Genomic DNA, 21431 nt, shown 5'->3' on the forward strand with positions numbered 1-21431 from the left:
TAAGGAAGAACACGCACATGCCCGCAGCTCCAGCTACCAAATGAACTAATGCTGCAAGAAATAGAGCATAGCACAATGTTCGCGTCCGCGCCTCCGCAAGACAGCTGACGTGACACTGACGGCATTCTGCATTGCCAGGGTTTTGCCTCATGCAGCTGCCTCTCTGACGAATACTACGGGACAGTGGTGTTACTGGCGTACGTGGGACCATTCCTTCCGATAAAGTGTGCATCCACGGATTCACGCGCTGTATTGATGCCGCTCCTGCCCAGAATGTTCACGCGCTAAATGTACGGCTCACATGCGCAGGCGTTACAATGCGCGCTGCACCATGCAATCTCTATAAGTTGTTGGAATGCTCCCTCCCTCCCTCCCTCAGTCTGCAATTCGGACATCGGCCCGTTTGGCAACCACATTGGGCTTCCCGTTCCTGAGAGGTATCTCATGACAACCCCCTCCAGCACTGTGCAAAAATTGCTTTGCGTACTTGCTCAAATTCACTTGTCTCTTAGCACTCGTGGTAACAGGACACAATTGGGCTAGTTTGTTGGTGGCGGAAAAAAAAAAAAAACACAGGGACGGCGTATCTAGCTGCTGCCTCCTTAAGACTGTGGATAATTTTGCGCACGTCCAGTCAAAGCTAGACTCCTCCAAAAGTTTCCGTGTACCGACAAGCTAAATTTTTAAACCTGCTGTAAAGTACTACTTCAGTACGAAAACTCTGATATAGGTGCACTATCCAAATTAATCCGATGTTACGCGAACTGCAGGCTGTAGAAACGAAAGTAATGCGCATTAGCTAGCCCTAAATTGACGCGATTCGTTGCGTAAGCACGTACGTCTGCATATAACTAAGAGATCACAAGTTAAAACAAATGGTGTGTTGTGGTTGCACTTGTCAGCGGGCCACAGTGGTGTACTTTTACCAGCTCGGTATATAGTTAGAGCCAGTGGTTGTGTCCACTAAGCGTGTCGAGATGTCATAAGTGATCAGCGAACGTTCACTCAGCATTATATTCGGTCCAACTAGCTTGTCACGATTGGGCAAGTTAATGCGAGGACAAGAGAGGCGGGAATGATGGATGACAGGGGCTTAGTTACACTCCTATAAACGATAGTGACGTGTTGCTTCTTTTTTTTTTGTTGGCACTTGCTCTATCATATATAACATGTGAGTGCCCGTCTAGCACTTCATACGATCCATCTTCGTATGTACAGCCAGGGTGGAAAGTACGTGCCAATAAATCGCTACGTCACTCACCGCTTACTTGCCCGGTCGCACCGTGAACATCTATCACTGGCAAATCGCTGTTGTAGAAGTTAAGTAACAGGCTAAAGTTCTTGGCAAATACATTTTAGTAACGGTACCGCAGATTCCTTATGAAGTGTCGCAACATCGTAAAACAAGATATAAAGAAAAGCAGTTCCAGCAATGACCAGTTTCTTTTCTTTTTCCTTTTTTAGTTTTTCGTTACTAGAAACTAAATCCAGCTTCCTTTTCTTCCGTTGTAGCTCAGAAGAAATAGCAAACTACATCAAGGCGTTGGCAAATTACTGCTGCATGCTGATGCTTGCTACTAATTAAGCGTATTGAATTTATTAGTGCCCGATTGAATCTCAATAATATATATACTATTTAATTTAGCTAAACCAACCGAGATAAACTACATTTACACTTTTGAATTTATCCTTTCAAAGAACGCGCAGGTTCAATCTGTAAACACAATTATTAGCAATTCATGTTGATTTGGCGTGATAGATACTGTAAATTTGTAAAAAAAAAGAAACTAGAATTCCACTGAAAACGTTTGTGAGTTGACGAACGTTCGCAAACTTTAAGTCCATTATAAGTCCACCGCGACAACAAGAATAGCGCAGTTTCAGTTAAGTGAACGTTTGCTTTAAATCATGTACAGCCACTCTTCGCGTTAGCTGCTATACCTTTCAAAACTCGCCGATGATCATAGAGATAAGCCTTGCCGGAAACAGCTTGGCCAAATGGCCGTGCACCCACATCGGCGCATATGCTGGCTCTATTCGACAAACACGGAAGGCGAATTCAATAATCGCGGAGTGCGCGATGTTCATTCCCGTAGCGAGTCCTCCATCACGCCCTCTATATAAATAAGGTCGTTTGGACCCTGCGACTCGGACCGAGTGTTCTTTCTGGTGTTTTGCTCTTGTATCCGCGGGTTTATTTTATCCCGCGGCGTAAACGACTGAAACCCAGCGCGGAGGCAAAACAAAATGGACCGAGCGACTTTGGCTTATTCTTTCCTTATTTTACGGCGCCGTTCCTGAATGCGGAAGTAGTTTGACGTCAACAATCTCTTCTTTCATCCCTCGAACGTGCTCGTCGTCGTTGGATGAGGAAGGGAATCCAATTTTGGGCTTTCTCAGACTCTCTTTCGAGTCTCTCCTGAAGGGATGCATGCGGTAGGCATCGTCTTGTATTTCTTTCTTTATTTTTTGGTACTTCGGCTGGTTTCTTCACCGTAATTCAGCGACAGTATATTACGATGATGTGCCTTGCCTACGAATGGCTCCTCCGTCTTTTGCTCACTTGTTAGGAAACGCAAACAAACAACTACTGTGAAGAAATCACGCGAATGCATGGGCCATGGGATAAGTACAAAGCCCGCCTGTAGAAAGTTGGTTGTACATGGGTTCCGTAGGCAAGTCTTTATTCGTCCCTACAAGAAAAAGAAAACTTACTTTGGAGCATTCACAAAATTAGTCTTCATTGTTGATTTGATTATGCAGGTCAGCACAGCTGCATCTTTTTTTACGATTCTTGCTAAAAACATACGAACAGAATGAGTGCTTCGTCTTAAAGCAAAGCTTGAAGAGGGATCGTCATAACGGGCCCGACTACACGTTTGCATTCAGCCTAACTATATGACCAATAAACTGTATGCGTCTATCATAGTTCCGGTGCCTGTTAAACTTTTACAAGTGCTCGAGCAACAAAGCTGTCTTAGTCAATTTATTTTTTCAGGTCGTTTTGCACTTCTAAAGAACTCCTCTATTTTTATTTTCCAGACGACATGCTTACGCTCGCCGTAGTCACTGAAGTCATAAGTTAGAGGAAAACTAAACAGCACGTTTTATCGGGGAACCTTCAGGCAATATCTAGGAAAGTTTCTCTTTTCTGTTGTTTAGTTTAGAGGAGTAAAACATTACATAGCGCAAATTTATTACGGGCTAACCTAATCCTGCACTATCCACTTTCCACTGTGCTAACAGTGGTTCTGCACAAAAGCACCGGAGCACAACGCAAGTGCAAAAGGGAAAAAAAATACCTCAGCATGTCGTACTTTTGGGTGTCGTTATATTAATTTTCACCAGCCGATGCGCTCTGCGTGGCAAATACTTCTCCCAGATATCTCCAGCTAACCCTGGGGAACGTCATCCGGGCCCATTGACTGCCAGGAAACTTTCTTATCTCATAACCCCGCAAACTGATTATTTGAACAATAATCTCTCTATTTTCTATTTTATTACAAGTGCAAAATAAAAAAAGAGCTCTCGTATTTACTAGGACTCAGCGCTTAGCGCAGCAGAGTTCGCTTAAGAACTTTGTCGCAGGTTTCAACAGTTTGGCGCAGACCTCTCAATCCCTCCCAGCCTATTCTTTTAGGGCTTAGAGAGACCATCCTCACACTCACACGAAACGAGCTGACTTAATAAGTGCGGCTAGTCAATTTTTAAGAAAAAGGAAATAGATGTTGCGGCCTAAACTACTGGTGTGCGCCTCTGGTGCTCTTGACGGAAAGCAACATCAAAAGTACAGCTCGAACTTGAAAGCGCTTCCAAAGCATCCTACTGAGGCTATGCTTTGCTTGCCGAAGCTTAACTCGCTTCGAATGACATCACAAGGGGTCTTTATGTAATCGCATACACACAGGTCTTTGGAAAATTGGCCCGAATAGAGCAAAATGGCTTGAGCGAGTGCGTGCATGACATTGAGGCCCTACTCTCGCGGCTCGTTTGCTTTCGCTTATACAAGGACGTTCTGGGCACTTCTGTGCAAACTGTCCTAGAGTAGAACAGATCGAACGGCGCGTCCGGTAATCTTGCTTTAATGATTTCGCGTCGATGCCTTCTTGACTCGAATGATACCCGGCAACATAAATTGGCAACGTTCTTTGTGTTTCTGCCGCTAACTTTAATTTTACGTAACACCTTAAGCTGTATTTCTCTTTTCGTAGCGACGTTCGTGCTTTGTAGACTTATCTGGTGCCGTTTCATAACGCGCCTTTTCTTTACCTCTGTGCTGGTGTGGAACGTGTCATACGTTTTCATGTTTCTTGTGTGAAAAGGAAGCAGCTGCCATCATCGGTTGGTGCCGACACCTCCTGATTTTTCTTCGTGTCAGCAACTAATTAAGAAAAGTAGTTACGATCGGCAGTCAAAATAGATGGCGCTGTTCCTACCATGCCAGCGCTTAATAAAATTATTGATGCCATATAGATTTCAGCTTTTAAAGCTTTCCGCGTCGCCAACGAACATACAACGCTAATTCCGTGACACCATCTGGGAATGGAAATGAAATTACTTTTCCTGCTCGACGCCGTTTCTGCAAGCCTGGCGGCGTCTCAACAGACAGCTTATCTCACTATTAACACCAACAAATCGCTAATACCTTGACCTCAGCGAGATATGGAAATAAGCGATGGCTCATTTGACCACTTACTTGTTGCTTCCACGACAACGAGGAAGCGGCAAGCGCGAACTGACGTCAAAGTGGCCGGTGTGCATGGGCTGGTATTTGCGCAGCCAAGCCGTTTCCTGATCACGATAACCTGGGCAGCACCCAGTGGTATAAGACATGCACAGTGGGCCTAACGTATCACGATGACGTGTCACGCATCCAGCATAGCTAAAACTCTCTTATTGCTCGCTTTGGAGGCTGGTGCCCGTGTCCTTCATTTATAGTGTGCCGGATCGACTCATAAGGATTCAATCACAGATAACATACTTCACTGGGTGAGCCGTCAGACTTTTCAAGCAAATGGAGAGCAAGAAGACGAAGACGGAGGGGAGAAGAAGGTAAGGCATGGCGCCTGGCCCAAAATTGAACATTATCCTGGTGCCTCCTTGTAGAAAAGCTGTTTATGTTAAATATTGCTATCTACAAAAAATTGTCCGGTTTTGTAGTTGTAAAGCTGGCTTTCGCGCGATGCAGTTGGCCCAGGTGAAGGCCGCATGTTCACTTGTTGAATGGACACATAAGCACAGACTTTCCTTATTTTATTACACGAGAAATATTCAGGCGTGGGTCTCGTGATGAACCTGTGCGCAAGAGACATAATGTGCAGCTAGTAGTTTGTCTTCCATTGAATCATTATCAATGCTGGAACTAGCTGGTTAAAAAAGCATTGCTTCTCTGCCCCGCCCCCCCCAAAAAAAATTGTTTAAAGGACACAGTGCCAGATAGAATTGTAAGACCAACGATGTTCGCTTGTCAGCGTTCTGACAACAGCATACCTCAGGTCTTCAAATTTTGTCTTGACACTGCTCTCTTTACATTCGTTTTTTTTTTCGTTCAATAGCGTGGCTACCGTTAGGTCGGAGATACGATGTAGGGGAAAACTAATAAGTTGCCTATACTAAGGCAAGGATGTGAAAGATGTGATCTGATGCGGAAAGGTGTTCCAAACTACAGCCGTCAGGTACGAAAATAGAGATAGTCCACCCTTATAGTTCTTATATCTGGTACGTATTGTGGTAAGCAGTGAGTTTGTGAGCATTTAATATGCTTGCGTGAATCAGGCTCCTTAACAATTTCCTCGAGATAAATAAAATTTGCCGAAATGCACGCTATTTTGAACAGTATTTCTTTTGCTGGAGCATTGTATTGAATTTAAGTTTATCGCCCAAAATGCATTGTTTTAGTTTTTCACTTTGCACCCACACAAACGCACACGCACACCGACCCACCCACACACACATCTCAGCCGGGGTCCGGCCGAGAGGTTGGAAATGCATGCTTTTTGTGCGTACGCACGCCTTCAAGATTATATATATATATATATATTTGTGAATCTTATGTGTCCATATCGCGATGCTGTTCTATTATGTAGTGAAAAGCCTTTCTGCAAGCCTGTCGAAAGGCTTTCACGTTGCTGTTTTATTCCTCGGCAACTTTCTGCTATATCAGGACCACGCCATAAAAAGTGCACACTGCGACAAATTACAGCACGTCCTTCCATCGAGACGATCGTCGTGTCTGCGTTTTAGCCTCATGCACTTTCCTACGGTCTGAGCTCCAGACTCGGACGTGCTCGAGAAACGGGCCAGCCATGTGAAGCTCGGACGCCCGGGAGCATCTCTGTAAAATATATATATACATATATATATATATATATACATATATATATATATATATATATATATATATATATATATATATATATACATAAACGAGAAGAAAGGGGGTTAACCGAGGGACCCGATAATTATTAGTCATATAATGAGAAGCCAACAAACACTGACACCAAGTACAACATAGGGGAAATTGCATGTGCTTAATAAATTAAATAAAGTAATGATAAATTAATGGAAATTAAAGTGGATGAAAAAACAACTTGCCGCAGGTGGGAACCGAACCCACAACCTTCGCATGTCGCGTGCGATGCTCTACCAATTGAGCTACCGCGGCGGCGTTTCCCCATCCACTTTTTGGGGTATTTATGTGTACTAGTAGAACCCTGGGAGTGTTAGCCAGCGCCCCCACTCACAAGCCTTGGCGGCGGACGTGGAACGTCTTTTTTTGCCGCAGGCGTCACGAGAACGTGATCTTTTCGGGTGAAGGAAACTGGTCAATAAACCCACATATGCTACCTGAAGGCATCAATGTTGCCGGATTCGAGACCCTCGTTATGTAATAAACGAGAAGAAAGGGAGTTAACCGAGGGACCCGATAATTATTAGTCATCTAATGAGAAGCCAACAAACACTGACACCAAGTACAACATAGGGGAAATTGCATGTGCTTAATAAATTAAATAAAGTAATGATAAATTAATGGAAATTAAAGTGGATGAAAAAACAACTTGCCGCAGGTGGGAACCGAACCCACAACCTTCGCATGTCGCGTGCGATGCTCTACCAATTGAGCTACCGCGGCGGCGTTTCCCCATCCACTTTTTGGGGTATTTATGTGTACTAGTAGAACCCTGGGAGTGTTAGCCAGCGCCCCCACTCACAAGCCTTGGCGGCGGACGTGGAACGTCTTTTTTTGCCGCAGGCGTCACGAGAACGTGATCTTTTCGGGTGAAGGAAACTGGTCAATAAACCCACATATGCTGGTCAATAAACCCACATAACGAGGGTCTCGAATCCGGCAACATTGATGCCTTCAGGTAGCATATGTGGGTTTATTGACCAGTTTCCTTCACCCGAAAAGATCACGTTCTCGTGACGCCTGCGGCAAAAAAAGACGTTCCACGTCCGCCGCCAAGGCTTGTGAGTGGGGGCGCTGGCTAACACTCCCAGGGTTCTACTAGTACACATAAATACCCCAAAAAGTGGATGGGGAAACGCCGCCGCGGTAGCTCAATTGGTAGAGCATCGCACGCGACATGCGAAGGTTGTGGGTTCGGTTCCCACCTGCGGCAAGTTGTTTTTTCATCCACTTTAATTTCCATTAATTTATCATTACTTTATTTAATTTATTAAGCACATGCAATTTCCCCTATGTTGTACTTGGTGTCAGTGTTTGTTGGCTTCTCATTATATGACTATATATATATATATATATATATATATATATATATATATATATATATATATATATATATATATATATATATATATATATATGTATGTATAGTCTCGAGTACCTTGCGAGTTCCTAAATATACGAAAAGAAAAGCATATCGGGTGGCATTTAGGGAACCACAAGAGATTGAATAAGAGAGGCTGGAGTGAAAAGGCCGCGAAGTCAGCGGCTCTTTAATATTCGCTGCTGACGGACAGTGGCCAGTGGGTTGTCCTTGAAGATAGCGCTCTGCATTGAGCAAAAGAAAAAAATGAAATGAAGCGTAAAAAGGCAGAGGGACAAATAAAGAAACTAGAAGCTCTAATGTTTACGCTCTTCGTGCCCTCAAGTCTAGGGCCGTCGCCCGACTTCAACCGCCGCATTTTTAAGTACGCCAAGGCGCTTCATCAAACGAGCAGTTTTGGAGCACCGACACAATCTAAGTGCAGTGGCGCCACTCACAATGACCCCATACGCTCGTGACGTGGCATTGCTTGCATAAATGAAGTAGTCTTCCGGTGAAATGTAGCTGCTGAATCCACGCTGGTTTGCTCCATGGAGAGATAGATAGATAGATAGATAGATAGATAGATAGATAGATAGATAGATAGATAGATAGATAGATAGATAGATAGATAGATAGATAGATAGATAGATAGATAGATAGATAGATAGATAGATAGATAGATAGATAGATAGATAGATAGATAGATAGATAGATAGATAGATAGATAGATAGATAGATAGATAGATAGATAGATACTGTACTCTGTGCATGAAAGGCGAAGGAGATCCAAAGGTTATTGTGAAAGGTTGAAAAGGAAAAAATACATTAAACAATACACGAATAAAAGTGACAGTTCTATTCACTGGTGAAACTATGCGGAAAACTTCAGTATGTGGCTGTCCCGAAAGCATGCAAGCGTTATAATGAGTACTTCTTAGTATCCTGCCGCAGAAGTGCCGCAATTTATTTGAAACATATTTGCAAAAAAATATTTCACTAAGTTTCAATCTGCGGGAAACAAATGTCTTTGATTGCGTGCTCATCCTTCCTTCAGCAGAGCTTCTTGCCACTGCAGCATTCTTAATGTCGCTCCGCAAAAATTCCGTTAAGTAATTAAGTTGAAAATATTCGCAAAAATGCTGGACTTTCTAAGTGGAACGTACGCGGAATGAGATTAACAATGCAAGCAACGCCATCGCGTGCACTACGAACGCAGTCAGAACGCTGTTTGTTGCAAGACGTTACCGCAAGACTTACCGTATATACGCATATCGGTGGTGCGTTACGCATATCAGTGGTGCTCTCTTGTACTGCTGCGTACATGAGACCTCACCCCACTTTGAGCGAAGAATGTTCCTTCACTGCACTGTCTTTGCCCGCCAACTGTCGACACGACGGTAGCGCAGCAGCGGAAGTGCAGCTACGTCAAGCAAAAACTCTCTAATGCACATCTCATGTGCTTACAATGGAGGTGTGGATTGCCGCACTACACCGCAAGTGCAATAAGCTGGTGTGCTGCTCACACCTTTGTCGGTCCCTGCTCGCTCTTGGTATGATGGTAATGCAGCAAATGCAAACACGGCTACGCCATTCTGAAACTCTCTAACGTACCTGCCAGCTTTAGTTAACTGTAGGGTATATTGTCCTGCTTTGTGCAACCGCGCATCGATATTTCAGCATAATCTCAAGACGAACGTCTTCTTTGTGTTTTGTTTTTCGTCGCTTTGACAGGTTCTGCTGTATGTCAGCATAGTTATAAGGCAGAAGCGGCGATAAAACTAGGAAGGAAGGAAGGAAAACTTTATTTGGTCCTGCAAGTAGTGATAATTAACCACTAAGCGGGCCGCTCCCACGTCGGGGCCGGAAGGCCAAGACTCGCGCCCACGTCGTAAGCCTGCTGGACAGCCCAGAATTGTTCATCCAGGTCCGGGCTGCAGAGTGCAGCCTCCCACCTGGGCGCGTCCTATATCGCCGAGTATTCAATTCTTTCGCAAGACCAGAGCATGTGTTCGAGCGTGGCTAAAGCACCACAATCTTGGCAATAAGGCTCCGTATACGTCTCCGGATAAAACATGTTCAGTCTCCGTGGGCAAAGATAAGTACCAGTCTGTAGTAAGCGTAATGTAAGTGCCTGAGCCCTGTTTAGTTTAGGATGCGGCAAACTGTAAACCCCGCGATTAAGAAGGCAATACCTCGTGATTTCATTGTATGTGGAAGGGGAGACTCTGTTCTCGGGGAGTACCGCCACGCCGTTGCACGGGGCAGAGCGGAGGGTAAGATCTCGCGCTGCCTCATGAGCGGACTCATTGAGATTCGGAGGGGCTCCCTCGATCATCCCAAGGTAAGCAGGCAACCAACATAAGTAGTGTTGAGAGATTTCACATGTCTGCGTAATTTTAAGAGCAACCTTAGCCACCGAGCCCTTCTCAAAGGCCTTAACGGCCGACTTTGAATCGCTATATACAAAAGGCCTGCGCCTGTCGACCAGGCGCAGGCCTGTAAAACTACGCCAAGCTAAAACTCTCTTATTTTTGTTTGGTCGCATACGTCGACCATGGGCATTATCCTGAATTGCCCCGCAACGAGCCGAGACTTTAGCGTAGTTCGATTACGAAAACTCGCTTCACGCTTTGCTGCTCGTGTTGTTGGTATCTGCCACCTCTTCGGCACTACAGTAACGCGGCTACCGTAGTGTGGCTACGTCAAGTTAAAACTATCTAATGCGGTGATCTAGTTTTACGCCGCTGTTGCGTGGACAGTCCCACTTTGAACCGTCACGCGCAGAGAGGCTTCAGCACGCTTTCCCGACGTACGCCTCCACCTTACTGTGTCGCTCATCGCGCTGTTTGTTTCTGGCACCTACTTGAGACTATGGTGATGCGGAAGTGGCAATGGGGCAATATCGAGCTAAAACATTCTCATATGTCTCTCAGTTGCACACACACAAAAAAAAAACGTGATTCGCGTGACCACATTTTGTACCACAATGCCATGATACTTCAGCATACACACCTTGAAAATAGAGACCCTTTTCGTATGAGCTTAACGTGTCGCTCGTCCCCACCAACACTCAGTTCATTGGCACGGGGCAATGGAAAGTACGGCTAAGCCAAGATAAAGCTCTCTTATGCGTCTCTCGAATAAAGTTGCACACATCGGTGATACTAACTGCACTACTTTGTACCGCAATGCCTTTGAATACCAACTTAGTTCGATGACGAACATTGTCTTCATGCTTTGCTCATAAAATTAAGGGGCCTTCATAAACAGAGGCGTTCAACGTTGGCAGTCACGTCGGCACTCCCTCGATGGTTTGTTTACACAGAGGCTGCCTGCTTTCTATCTTGCTCATGGAACTCCTGCTGTGTTTGGAACGGCAACACATGCGCTGCTTAGGCAACAGCAACGTGCAGACTCCAATTCGGTTTCTAGGCACTGTTCGACGCGGAACTGGTTTTTGGCGGCGGGAACACCGAGGCGAGTGTCTGCTGCTCAATGGTTCTCAGCTGAGCTATAGTTGGCTCATAATTTCTTGGAAGTTAGCATAGGCTTATTTTGGACATCAGGGAGTCTATATGTACGTTAGCTTCCTTTTGTGTGCTAGTATTTTTTTGGCATAAATCCTCGTATACACTCTTCGAACGTCATTAAAAATTCGGTTGGTATTTCAGCAACGTGTCTTTCTTCCATGTTATCAAAATAAGTGCCTGCTGATTTCTCCAAAAGTCTGCCGCACCTCTCGTTTATGGCGGAGAAGAACGTTCGTATGGAGGCACCATAACGAACCCCGAATGTGTTTTACAGAACAGTAACAAGATCGTCTATAACATTGATCTTGAAAATGCGCCTATAATTCAGTAAAATGCACAAGCCCTCGTGCTTACGGAACACCAGCAGCACGCGAGACAACGCTCCGACGAGAGAGGACGCCAATCCCTCCGCTAGAGGAGAGATTGGCGCTCTCGTCGCTGGCGGAAAAATATAGCTTACCCTTTGTATCTCATAAGTTTTACTACAGCGATTACTAGATGAAACTCCTGCATTGTGATCGTTCAGCCATGATGGGAATGATGATTAGTACACTGATTTGTCTATTCTGCGTGCCAGTGGCTTCACATGTACTTCTGAGGTGTTTCATAAGGCTTTATCTTTGTAAATTTCATAGGTATTCGTGGTTTATAAACAAAGCAGGGCAATTAGACTCTCAACACTCGCGTAATCATTGCAAATTGCTGCATTTGTAGGTTAATAACTTGTTTGAAAAATTATAACTTCCCAGTGTCACGAAATCGCTTGAAGCTAGAAGGTAGAAGTTTAGGCAAATCTACGTACTTCTCACCATTTCTTTGGTAGCTTATTCGGCAACTTGCAGCTAACGTAGGGAGAGGAGAAAGAGGTAATAATTCATCTAAGCGATGTATTTTGGGGTAGTCGATAAAACGAATGGCGCTAATATAGAGTCGCTATGGCAGCTTTGCATGCTAGAACTCCACAGCGAGTTGAGTACCTTTAGACAGTTAGCCCAGGGTCAGACACAGTCCTCAGACGATGTCATCTCCTTACGCCAGTACATTTCCCGCCGGGTTGTCTTTGAGTCCTTCACATTCCGACACGCAGTGGGCGCTAGCGCCAGAGTATAGTCTGTCAGTTCTTGGCGGAGAAACTCTGGTGGTCTACACCAGCGGGTCTACACCGACGTGAAGCGTCTCTTCTGTGTCGGTTATGGCTTGGAGTTGCCTTCACGAATGCCTACTCAGCACTAATTGGAATAGCTGATACTCCTGCATGTGATGTTTGCGGATGCGACGAGAACATTGACCACTTATTGTGCCATTGTCCTCAGTTTCAAGCACAAAGAAAGTCTTTGTCCAACACATTGAGGAAACTAGATGATCGTCCTCTGAGTGAACAGACCACATGATAGCACCGTCCCGACCGATCCTCGGCTCAGAAGGCAGTGAAGGCACTTTTGTGTTTTCTCAGAACTTCTGGTTTGCTCGAGCGACCTTAACTGAAGTGCTGTCGTGCACGTACCTACACCTTCTCTCTCCCATCTTTCTCTTCCCCTTCTCCCATCCCCCAGCGTAGGGCAGCCAACCAGACTACTGACTGGTTAACATCCCTGCCTTCCTGAATTCTACTCTCTCTGGTGGTCTACAGGGGATACGTTAACCTGACACAACCCAAGCGCGTTATCTCTCAGGGGCCACAAGAGGGCACTCACCGCCATCGTGCTTCAGGATGAAGTCGAGGATGTTGACCCGGTTGTGGGCCGCGGCGTGGTGCACGGCTGCCCGACCTCGGCTGTCGCGGAACTGGAGTCGCTTCTCGTCGGCCGTGAAGAGGCGTTCGAACTCCCGTAGGTTTCCTTTCTCGGCCGCCTGCGGTTCGGGGTCGAGAAAAAGGACGTCGAAGCAGGATGAGTATAAGCTCGTAGGGAGAGATAACTGAATTGTCGTAATTTCATCAACCGTTCCGGCTCGGGAAATGAAGAACTCGATGGAGAAATGAAACAGACTATGCGCAGGAGCACCTTACTGCTTTTTGTTTCTCTCTCTCTCTCTCTTACAAGTCCTGGCTTCTAGATAAAAAGAAGGCTCGTTGTTTGCAGTGCTAAACGAAATATTTGCTCTAGCGTCGCCTCGCATAGCTCGGGACGCGCGCTGAGAGGATGGCGACTTGGACGAGTCGGTAAAACTGCCTAACGAACAGAACAATGTAAATGACGAGAACAAGGCAGTCACCCTTCATTTGCTGTAAGCGCTGTTTCCCGGTAGTTCAATCAAATATAATTTATGCGCTTTCAAGAACACGAAACTCCGTTTCATCCATAGCGAACAACGCTGCGGCGGCTAGCTAGGCTTCTTGCAGTGGCCGCGTTCGGAACAAGAAATTGGTGCGTGTTTTATGCAAGGAATTTTGTGAAACTGTTCCTTACTTAGCCTCAGTATTACTTGAAAGAAGTTTAAACTCCTAAAAATGAACAAACCCTGTAATACGGTTGTTATTACGTTGTTTCCGATCGTTTTTCTTTTCGTTGTTTTCCTTTTCGGGTTTTTCATTCGCAGCCCTATGCGGTACCCTCGAGTGCTGGCTCGATGCGGCTCACATCTTTGGGCCAAGAAGGTTCAAAAATGTTGCTGCAGGAGAGATGATGTCTCAAAAGTGAAGCCGGACCACCGCCATCTTACCACAGGCAGGCGAAGATGTTAGTGAATAGTGGAGAATACGAAAAACCTCTTTCTTCCCGATTCGCGCAGGTTTAAGCTGATTAATTTCGCTGCACATGTATTGTTCTACGTCTTTCTTTCTGTCACTGGCTTGAGAACGAAGTCTGAACGCCTTGGCAAATTTGATGGTACTTAGTGATATCGGTGTGCACCCAAAGGCAATGCTTTATGCAGAAACCATGAGTTTTTTTTTTCAATTAGTCTAGCGTTTGCAATAACTGAACAAAATAAATCGAGCTGTGAAAGGACTCGAGCTGTCACGGCCCTTTCTTGGACGTGATGACTCAGCTAGTTCTGACTCCGTTTCTACTGACAAAAATCTGGGGGGCCTCCCACTCCAGCTCCTTGGGCTTTGCACGACGGCGTGTGACCGCAAGACGTGACTTAGAAATGCGAGGGGTGATACATTTTGATGACCTAACTACTTGCGTAGTTTCCGCAAATCAGCATGCTAAGTACGAAACAAAGCATAGAAGTACCATGGAGCATAGAAGAGACAATTTATCTGAGAATAGGGGGACAAGGCAGTGACGCAGCAAGAACTGGCATCGGGAGGCAGTACGGAAATGGGTGCGTCAAAGCTAAAGCTCAGTCATTTAAATGTAGCACCTCGTCATGAAGCGAAATGGCAGCACCTGATTATGAGGAAAATGACAGCCGTAAGGCAATGTTGTCACGACGGTAAATAAACTTACTTTTCATGCCGCTGGTTAAAATCGGTATTTTTGACAAAAGGTGTAAATTAAACTTTCATTGATCAATGCATTAGTTCTGCAATTTACTTACTGCCTGTCAAAGTTGGTTGGTGGAATTCCATCAACTGGTCTTTTTTTTTCGCAACTGTCCAAAAAAGATGGAAAGTTTTGCACAAAAGCACGTTTACAGTTTTCATGACAACGAATGAAATATTTCCTGACCTTAGATTGATACTTGAAATCAGCGCATCAGACGTCGCCGAAGAAAAGGACACGGAACGAGCACTGTTTAAAACTGAGGAAAAAATCACAATTCAGAACAAAACACAAATAGGAAACACTACCTGCGTGCACCTGCCATCAGGTGACTTCATGGAATACATCAGCAAGCAACTGAGACTCGCATTCTGATCATGAGATAGACATTTCAGATATACGATTATGCTGCCTCTGTATGTTGTCATTTTCTGCTAGTTCAATCGATTTTTCATCTTAGTGCTTGATGATCATGACGTTAGTTGCATTAAAGAAAGGTTTGCTGCCAGACTGCTTACAATATGCTGAGATATTTGAGGTAGGCGTTTGAATAAATGTGTTGTGCTGAAGTAGGTACCCATTTGCGCGGTGGCCAGTGTGTCCAATGCAGGCTTTTCTGCAAGAGAGTGGTACCTAGAAAACAATGACAATGACGCAAATTAAATTGGTATATCACGTGCTGGCCATACTGTGATAATGCGACGCATGACACTTTATCTTGCGTTGAGTCAGCTTCAGGTTACTTCACTTGTGCTACCAAAGAAGTGTTTGCTGTGTTGTGTTCAAAATTGAACCCAGTTCACAGGTGGGTAAAGAAAGTTTAAACGAAAACTTCCTATACCTTTCTGAACTTAGTCTGTCATCTCTTGGAAGCATTTCAGTGCAGCGTCTATTTTTCGCACTTCACCAAATCTCGTCGCAGAGGGTTTCAAGAAGGAACAAAAGAATCAACAAACTCAGGCTTTGAACTCATTTACAGGGACCGTACCAGGATCTCAAAGCATACATGGCGATCTTTGCAAGAGCAAGTTATACTTTGCGGCGTGCCACACTATGCACATCCGCAACAGCATTACCTGTTGTAGCCTCCGAGATTCGGGCAAAGCCGCCACCTATCTTAAAGTCTGGTCGAGCGCGAATCGCTCCCCAAATCGTCAAGCTTCATACGATACACCGGATTCGCAGAGCTTTTTGTTCATAAGTGCTCTTCCCCATTAGCAAGTCATCTTTAATAATATATCCTGCACTGGGATCGGTTTAAATTTGCTTTTACGAACAAGCCTAGCGTAAGAGAGAGAGAGAGCAAATGATAAAGGAAAGGTAGGGAGGTTAACCAGGACTGAGCCCGGTTGGCTACCCTACACTGGGGAAAGGGAAAAGGGGACTGAAAGATTAAAAGAAGAAGAGCAAGTACACTTAGGATATCGTTCGATCACTCAGTCCGGATCACAGACGCTGACTCAGTCCAGTAGCCTTCAAATATCGCAGCAGAGCTTTTGTGGCCTTTTGTAGCTGCGATATGCGAGGCCATGGTCCCAAGATCTTCTTCAAGGTGAACGGTGTTCTGTCTAGCTGATTGAGAGCTGTGCAGAGGTCATGTCTTTCGTTTTGAAAAGATGGGCAGTAGCACAGTAGATGTTCTATAGTTTCCTCGGCACCGCAGGCATTACAGTCGGCGCTATCAGTCATTCCAATCAAAAACGTATACGCATTGGTGAATGCGACGCCCAAGCGTAAGCGGCACAGCATTGTTGCCTCATTTCGCTGAAGTCCTGGTAACAGCCGCAGTTGCATAGAGGGGTCGAGGGAATGCAATCGTTCTTGGGTGAATTCAGGTGTGTGCCACTTCTCTAATGTCATACGGTGTGCTACCTTGCTTAGGTGTTGGGCTGCGTCGGTCCGCGATAAAGGTGCAGAAACAAGGGTTGCTCCTTCGTGGGCTTTCCTAGCAGCTTCGTCAGCGAGGTCGTTGCCCGAGAGACCGCAATGGCCGGGCAGCCACTGAAACACGACGTCGTGTCCTTTCGCTATCATACAATGGTGCATTTCTCGTATCTCCGACACTAGTTGTTCACACGACCCGCGACGAAGAGATGACAGAAGACATTGTAAGGCCGCCTTCGAATCGCAGAATATTGCCCACCGATTAGCGGGTTGGTTGTTAATGTAATCAACGGCACCTCGGAGGGCAACAAGCTCCGATCCGGTCGATGTTGTCATGTGAGAAATCTTGTATTGGATGCTAATTGAGCGTGATGGTATAACCACTGCGCCGGTGGAGCTGGTCTGAGTGGAAGAGCCATCCGTATATATGTGGACTCGGTCAAAGTAGAAAGTGTTCAAACAATCCAGAGCTGCTTGCTTCAGGGCCAAGGTAGGCAGGTCGGTCTTCTTTCTTATTCCTGGTACCGTGAGACGCACTTGGGGTTGTTCTAAACACCACAAAGCTGAGGTTGAACGTGCTGAGGGTGTGAAGCCCGATGGTAGACAGGCACGATGGATGCTGACCTCGTTGGAGAAGGACGCCTGCGGTCGTCGTTCTGGCAGGCAGGCAAGAGAGCTTGATTGTATGCGTGAAACATGACGAACATGGGTCCTAAGCGTGTCGACGCTAATGTAAGTCGTGATCGGATGGTCTCGAGCCATTATAATGGTTCCTGCTGTTGAGGCGCTCCGCGGAAGTCCTAGGCAAACACGTAGTGCCTGTGCTTGCACGCTCTGTAGTTCTCGAAGATTTGACTTGCATGTTTTAGCAAGCACGGGAGAACTGTAACGTAGCAATCCGATAAAAAGTGCTCGATATAACTGCAGCATGGAGCCCACTGACGATCCCCATGTTTTCCCGGCGATAAACTTGAAGACATGAACAATAGATGTGAGCTTCTTCTTCAAATGGGCAACGTAAGGGCTCCGAGAGAGGTCCCGGTCCACAATGACACCCAAAAACCGATGATTTCTCTTGTAGGAGATAGGCTGGCCATTAATGCATACTGGATAACGAGACATTGGTTTTCGTGTAAAAGCGACTAACGCACATTTTTCTGTTGAGATGGTAAGGCCTTGTGTGTGAAGATAGTGAGATGACTGTGTTGCTGCTTTCTGCAGCCTTGCGCGAACCTGCAGACGAGTGACCGCTGATGACCAGATGCAGATGTCGTCGGCGTAGATTGAGACACTCACTGTTTCCGGTAGGGATTCGGCCAGCCCAAGAAGCACGAGGTTGAAAAGAATAGGGCTTAGAACCCCACCTTGGGGAACTCCTCGGCATATGTAGTGGTCGGTAGCTGGACCATCGTCCGTACGTACGAACAAGGACCTTTGTGTCAAGTAGTTTCTGATCCATCGATATACTCGCCCTCCTAGTTCAATTGTCAAAAGTGCGTCTAGAATGGGTTGATGGGAAACGTTGTCGTAAGCGCCTTTCACGTCCAGAAAGAGCGCTACTGATAATCGTTTCCATGATTTTTGCTGTTCTACAGATGACACTAAATCGATGACACTGTCAATCGATGAACGGGCTCGTCGAAATCCCGCCATAGAATCAGGGTAAATGTTGTGGTGTTCTAGGTACCATTCGAGACGCATGAGGATCATGCGTTCCATGAGTTTCCCGACGCAGCTAGCAAGTGCTATAGGCCGATACGATGCCAGTTCGAGCGGCGACTTTCCTGCTTTTAGTAGCGGTACCAGGCGGCTGCGTTTCCACTCCTGTGGGACGACACCATCTTGCCATGAACTATTAAAAATGCTGAGGAGTTCTCTTCGTGCTTCTCGGCCTAGTTGGCGCAAAGCAGTATATGTTATGCCATCGGGCCCTGGAGAAGACGAACACCTACAGAGCGCCATAGCAGCTTCTAACTCTTCCATAGAGAAGGGAGCCTCCATACTGGTATCTCGTGGACCGGGGATGTCGCTTAAAGCCATCGCAGGGACTAAAACTGTGCAGCCGGTGATTTGCGCGCAAAATTCCTCTGCAACGTCTATCTCACGGCGGTTTTGATAGAGAGCAAGGGCGTTAAAAGGGTGTCGTTGCTGGGGTCTTGAGCAAAGACCCCGTAAGGTACGCCACACACGGGACAATGGCTTCCGGGGGTCTAGTGACACGCAAAAGCATTTCCATCTTTGATCCGCTAGCGTATCCATTCGGCGTCTTATCTTCTTTTGCATTCGCCGAGCTTCTCTGAGGTCAAGAATTGACTTTGTGCGCCTGTACCTCCTTTCAGCACGGCGACGTATTGTACGAAGCCTTTCCAATTCAATGTCATTCTCTGTACGCTTTTTCGAATGTGTGAAGCAACGCGTGCAATCTTGCATTGCGTCTGCAATTATATCTTCTAATCTGCGTGCGATATGTTTCTTGCAGATGTCTTCTACTCGATCTTGAAAGATTGACCAATCGATTTGGCGAGATACGTCCGGTAATGTGGCGTCTAGACCATTGATTCTCACATAGGTCGGAATGTGATCACTTCCATGGGTTTCAATATCAGTGAACCACTGCACGCTCGAAGTCAGGCAACGTGACACCAAAGTCAAGTCAAGGCAGCTACTGTACGTTGTTCCTCGCAGAAATGTCGGACTTCCGTCATTTAGAAGACACAGGTTGTGGCCTGATGCAAAGGATATTAGTGACCTGCCCCTCGAATTTATCCTGGAGCTTCCCCATATATGGTGGTGAGCGTTGAAGTCCCCAGTTATTATCCAAGGACCGGGAGTAGTAGCCATAATATCTTCTAGTCTTTTGCTGTCAAACTGACTTGTTGGGGATAGGTAGACGCCAATAATAGTAAAAGACAGTCTCTTCTTTTTCACACTAACACAGACGTATTGGTTACCGTCGTGTGGCGCTACGGGTTGCGAAAAATACGTTAGGTCCTTGCGAATGTAAACCAGAACCTTACTACTACGGACACACGTTGTTGAAACAAAAGGTTCATATCCTGATAGTCTTATGGAAGCTGATAAGTTCGGTTCACAGATCACCAGTATAGGAAAGTGGTAGTCAAACACGAACTGTCGAAAATCCGAAATACGTGACCTTAGGCCTCTCGCATTCCATTGGAATATGGAGGCACTTCTGACATCATCCCGGAACGATCGCTGTTGCTGTCGATGAGCCATGGTTCTGCTGTAGAAGTTCTCAAGCACTGGACTTCTGAAGGCTCGCTAGAACCGGATTGATGGCATCCAGCACTTGCAACGCACTTCGAGCTGTTGGTGTCTGCATCTTGTCCAGAAGAACACGAATAGCACTCACCAGAGAGCTGATCATGCCAACAATTTGTTGATCTTGGTCCGTCAGTTTATCAGGAACAGTCGAAGTGTCCCTTGCCGTAGAAGTTTGATTTCGCTCAGTAGCAGCATGTAGCCTCGGGAGTGCAGGCCACGCGTCAGCAGCAGGGCTGGTGGTTGCACCTTTGTCCTTTGATCCGACTGCGTTGGGTCTGGGCGGAAGAGTGGGTGGCAGTGCAGGTGGCTGGCGCTCTGCAGAGGCTTTGGAGGTTCGTGATCGACGTCGGCGACGCGATCACGAATAGATATAGCTGCTTCTCGGTGAGACGAGTGGTCTCTAACCATTTTCTTCAATATTGCCATTTCCTTGCGAATAAAAGGGCATTCCTTCGAGGAGGCATCGTGAGGGCCGCTGCAGTTTTTGCACTTCAGCACACTGGCTTCGCACGTGTTGGTGGTGTGGGGCCCAGTGCATCGAGAACAGACGGTAGTGTTCTTGCACACACTACTCACATGCCCAAACTTCATGCACTTCCAGCACTGCAGTGGTTTTGGTATGAAGGGGCGAACTGCGTGTCGGAAATGACCCACTTTTACATGCGAAGGTAGGGATTCGCCTTTAAATATGATTTTGACACACCGCGACTTGCCGAGACGAAATGCGTTTGTGATGATGGTGTTTTCCGTAGCTGGCTTGATTAAGATTGACAGATCGGAGTCGACGATGGTCTCATCAACATCGTAAATTACGCCACTACTGATTTGTTTGCCCAACGGAATATGAGGGCGGACTTTCATCCCGTCAAGTTCCGTGACATTGCGCAAAGAATCCAACCCAGCCGCGTGTTCTACGTCAATCGCTAGGACGTTCTTACGGGTATTCACTCTGATGTCTTTGATTTCATTCGGAACCAGTGCCTCTAGATGTGAAGACACGGCTTGCCTGTTGAGGCGTCTCAGGTTGTCTGTAGCGAGAACTGGCGTGAACAGGATGGTGAGCTCCTCGGTATTCCGCGAAGATCTCACGGTGGACTCACTCGAATTCGAGGATACGCTGAGAAACCTTCGTTTTGCTTTACGGCTCCGCACCAGCTCGAAGGCTTCGTCACTAGAATCTTCACCGCTGACATAGTACTGCATGGTGTCGTCGCTGTCAGTGTCGCTCTCGGTGCCGTTGCGCTTCCTGGAGGCAGCCGCCGCGGGCACTGCCGACTCCGGCGGACGCGCGTGAGACTCCATCTCCATCGCAGTCAAGGAGGAAATAGCAGTTCACTGGCAAAGTCTAAAAAATCCACAAAATAAGTAGAGCTGGAAGACTCGGCGTTCTGCCTGAAAGGCACTTCGTCTTCTTCCCCTAGCGTAAGACGTTTCTCTGAACACAGGCCCTGGATCACAGTGAAAGGTTTTGCCATGACCTACGAAGTCACACGGGCGTACTCCGTTGCGATCCTGGAGACCAGAGTTCA

The 21431-nt window shown here is 46.3% G+C and overlaps 2 protein-coding genes across 3 annotated transcripts in view; one reads left to right on the forward strand and one right to left on the reverse strand.

Annotated features, from left to right (window-relative positions):
• LOC135905109 (GILT-like protein 1) overlaps positions 1–21431 on the forward strand; it is a 213445-nt gene that overhangs the window by 108431 nt on the left and 83583 nt on the right. The window lies entirely within an intron of this gene.
• The window catches only part of TrpA1 (Transient receptor potential cation channel A1), a 143620-nt gene that overhangs the window by 84961 nt on the left and 37228 nt on the right, over positions 1–21431 (reverse strand). For both annotated transcript variants that reach the window (XM_065436093.1, XM_065436092.1), the window contains exon 2: positions 12997–13153. In XM_065436093.1, coding sequence (XP_065292165.1) covers positions 12997–13153 — 157 coding nt within the window. The remainder of the gene's footprint in view (positions 1–12996; positions 13154–21431) is intronic.

Source organism: Dermacentor albipictus, chromosome 6 (genome assembly GCF_038994185.2).
Source record: "Dermacentor albipictus isolate Rhodes 1998 colony chromosome 6, USDA_Dalb.pri_finalv2, whole genome shotgun sequence".
NCBI classification, from domain to species: Eukaryota; Metazoa; Arthropoda; class Arachnida; order Ixodida; family Ixodidae; genus Dermacentor; species Dermacentor albipictus.